This window comes from Papio anubis, chromosome 12 (assembly GCF_008728515.1).
Source record: "Papio anubis isolate 15944 chromosome 12, Panubis1.0, whole genome shotgun sequence".
NCBI classification, from domain to species: domain Eukaryota; kingdom Metazoa; phylum Chordata; class Mammalia; order Primates; family Cercopithecidae; genus Papio; species Papio anubis.
The window spans coordinates 68,985,866-68,987,872 of record NC_044987.1 but is presented as its reverse complement, the minus strand read 5'-3'; the positions used below and the strand labels follow the sequence as shown (position 1 = coordinate 68,987,872).

General features: G+C 43.8%; 1 protein-coding gene across 1 annotated transcript; it reads left to right on the top strand.

Moving 5' to 3' along the window:
• Positions 1-734: 734 nt before the first annotated feature.
• LOC108582161 (60S ribosomal protein L39) lies at positions 735-1,734 on the top strand. The gene has a single exon (XM_021926930.2). It carries the CDS (start codon positions 1,391-1,393, stop codon positions 1,544-1,546), a length of 156 nt encoding a protein of 51 aa, XP_021782622.1. The 5' UTR covers positions 735-1,390; the 3' UTR covers positions 1,547-1,734.
• Positions 1,735-2,007: the final 273 nt, after the last annotated feature.

Genomic DNA, 2,007 nt, shown 5'->3' with positions numbered 1-2,007 from the left:
CCCGCCCAGCTCAGAGTTTCCTTTGGTGATCCTTGGCCTGCCAACAATATCCTTGGACTGTTCCCATTCCCACTCCCTACCCATCAGCAATTGTCTTTGGTCTACAAGAGCTGAAATCCTGTTTCTAACAAAGACTGTAATTTAATTATGTGCGTATGAACTTCCTCAGATGCCTGCAATAATGGAACTTTCCTTCTCTAAGGCATGGCCCTGTCGTTTCTGCCCTGGTAAGGCCCAGGTTCCTAGAATAGCATCATTGCTGCAACATAAGATGAGGCAGGTTGAAAACTAGTGGGTCAGTATGTTATAAGTTAAACCACATTACCTTTTCAACTTAATGCTTGTGGCTGAAAAGAGTTAATGTCTCCATTGCAAAATCAGCCAAAAAGTAGCTCCAGCCAATTCTGGGACGGGGGCCACATGTAGACGATTTCAATAGGTGATCTGGGTCCTTCATTCCCTCTTTTAAAAGTTTGGTTTTCCAGCCAGGCATGGTGGCTCACGCCTGTAATTCCAGCACTTTGGGAGGCTGAGGTGGGTGGATCACCTGAGGTCAGGAGTTCGAGACCAGCCTGACCAACATGGTGAAACCCTGTCTGTACTAAAAATACAAAAATTAGCTGGGTGTGGTGGTGGGCACCTGTAATCCCAGCTACTTGGGAGGCTGAGGCAGGAGAATCACATGAACCCGGGAGACGGAGGTTGCAGTGAGCTAAGATCCTGCCATTGCACTCCAGCCTGAGCGACAGAGTGCGACTCTGTCTCAGGAAAAAAAAAAGAAAGAGAAAAGTTTTTTTTTGTTTTCCAAACTCCTGTGCTCCTTAGGAGCTCCAGACTCTGTGTTCAGACAGGAAATCTAAGGACATGAATACAACACAGACATGAGGGAGAACATCGGGGCTGGGCTCCCAGATGTTTGACTAGAACTGACCACCAATTCCCTTCATTAAACTCAAAACTTCCTGGAAGTTTAAGTTTGGACCAGGAGGGAGCTCCAAATCTGCCCTGCAGGTCAGGGCCTTCGGGAAGTTACTTCATTCAGTCTGCACTTTCCTGAAGCCTACACCCTTTAATGAGGGCAGTCAGAGCAAAATAAACCAGAAATTTAATAAATAAACAGAAAATAAACAAACCAAGACTTTTCTTTCTCTGGGTGGCCTTAGGTTGGCCAGGTGAACAAATCAATGCAAGGACACATCTTCCTGAAATTACTTATCTCACCCCACCCACTATGAAAAAGGTCAGAGCTTATTTAGCTATGATTCCAGGGAAAGGTTCAAGTTCTCAAAAGCCTTTTGAGATTTTGGCCTAGGAATTAACAGAATTCTGCGGGGAGCCCCTCTTTTCCTTTCTCCGCCATCGTGGTGTGTTCTTTCCTCCACTTCTCGCCATGTCTTCTCACAAGACTTTCAGGATTAAGCGATTCCTGGCCAAGAAACAAAAGCAAAATCGCCCCATTCCCCAGTGGATTCGGATGAAAACTGGAAATAAAATAAGGTACAACTCCAAAAGGAGACATTGGAGAAGAACCAAGCTGGGTCTATAAGGAATTGCACATGAGATGGCACATATATTTGTGCTGTCTGAAGGTCACAATCACATTACCATATCAAACTGAAAATGTCACCACTCTCTGGAGAGTTTTTTCTCGTATTTTCCTCTCTGAATCTATTATGAATGCGTTGGTTGGCTGGGTTCAGTAATAAATATGTGAGGCCTTTCATTTCAAAAAAAGAAAAAAGGAATTCTGGGGGGAATGCTTTGGATTTCAGATTAATCAAGTTATTCCACAATCATCTATTGGGTACCTTATATTTTCTGGGTGCTGAGTTGAAATGGTAGAATCTTCTAGAGATTACTAGAACACAGACTGTGCTCTCCAGATGCTCAGGGTGGAGTAGGGAAGATAAACCATGAAGTGGATGACTCTGGAGAGAAGGAAAAAAGTGCTAAGTGCCACAGAGAAACATAACCAAATAATAATAATCATTTATGTTTGAACAGGAC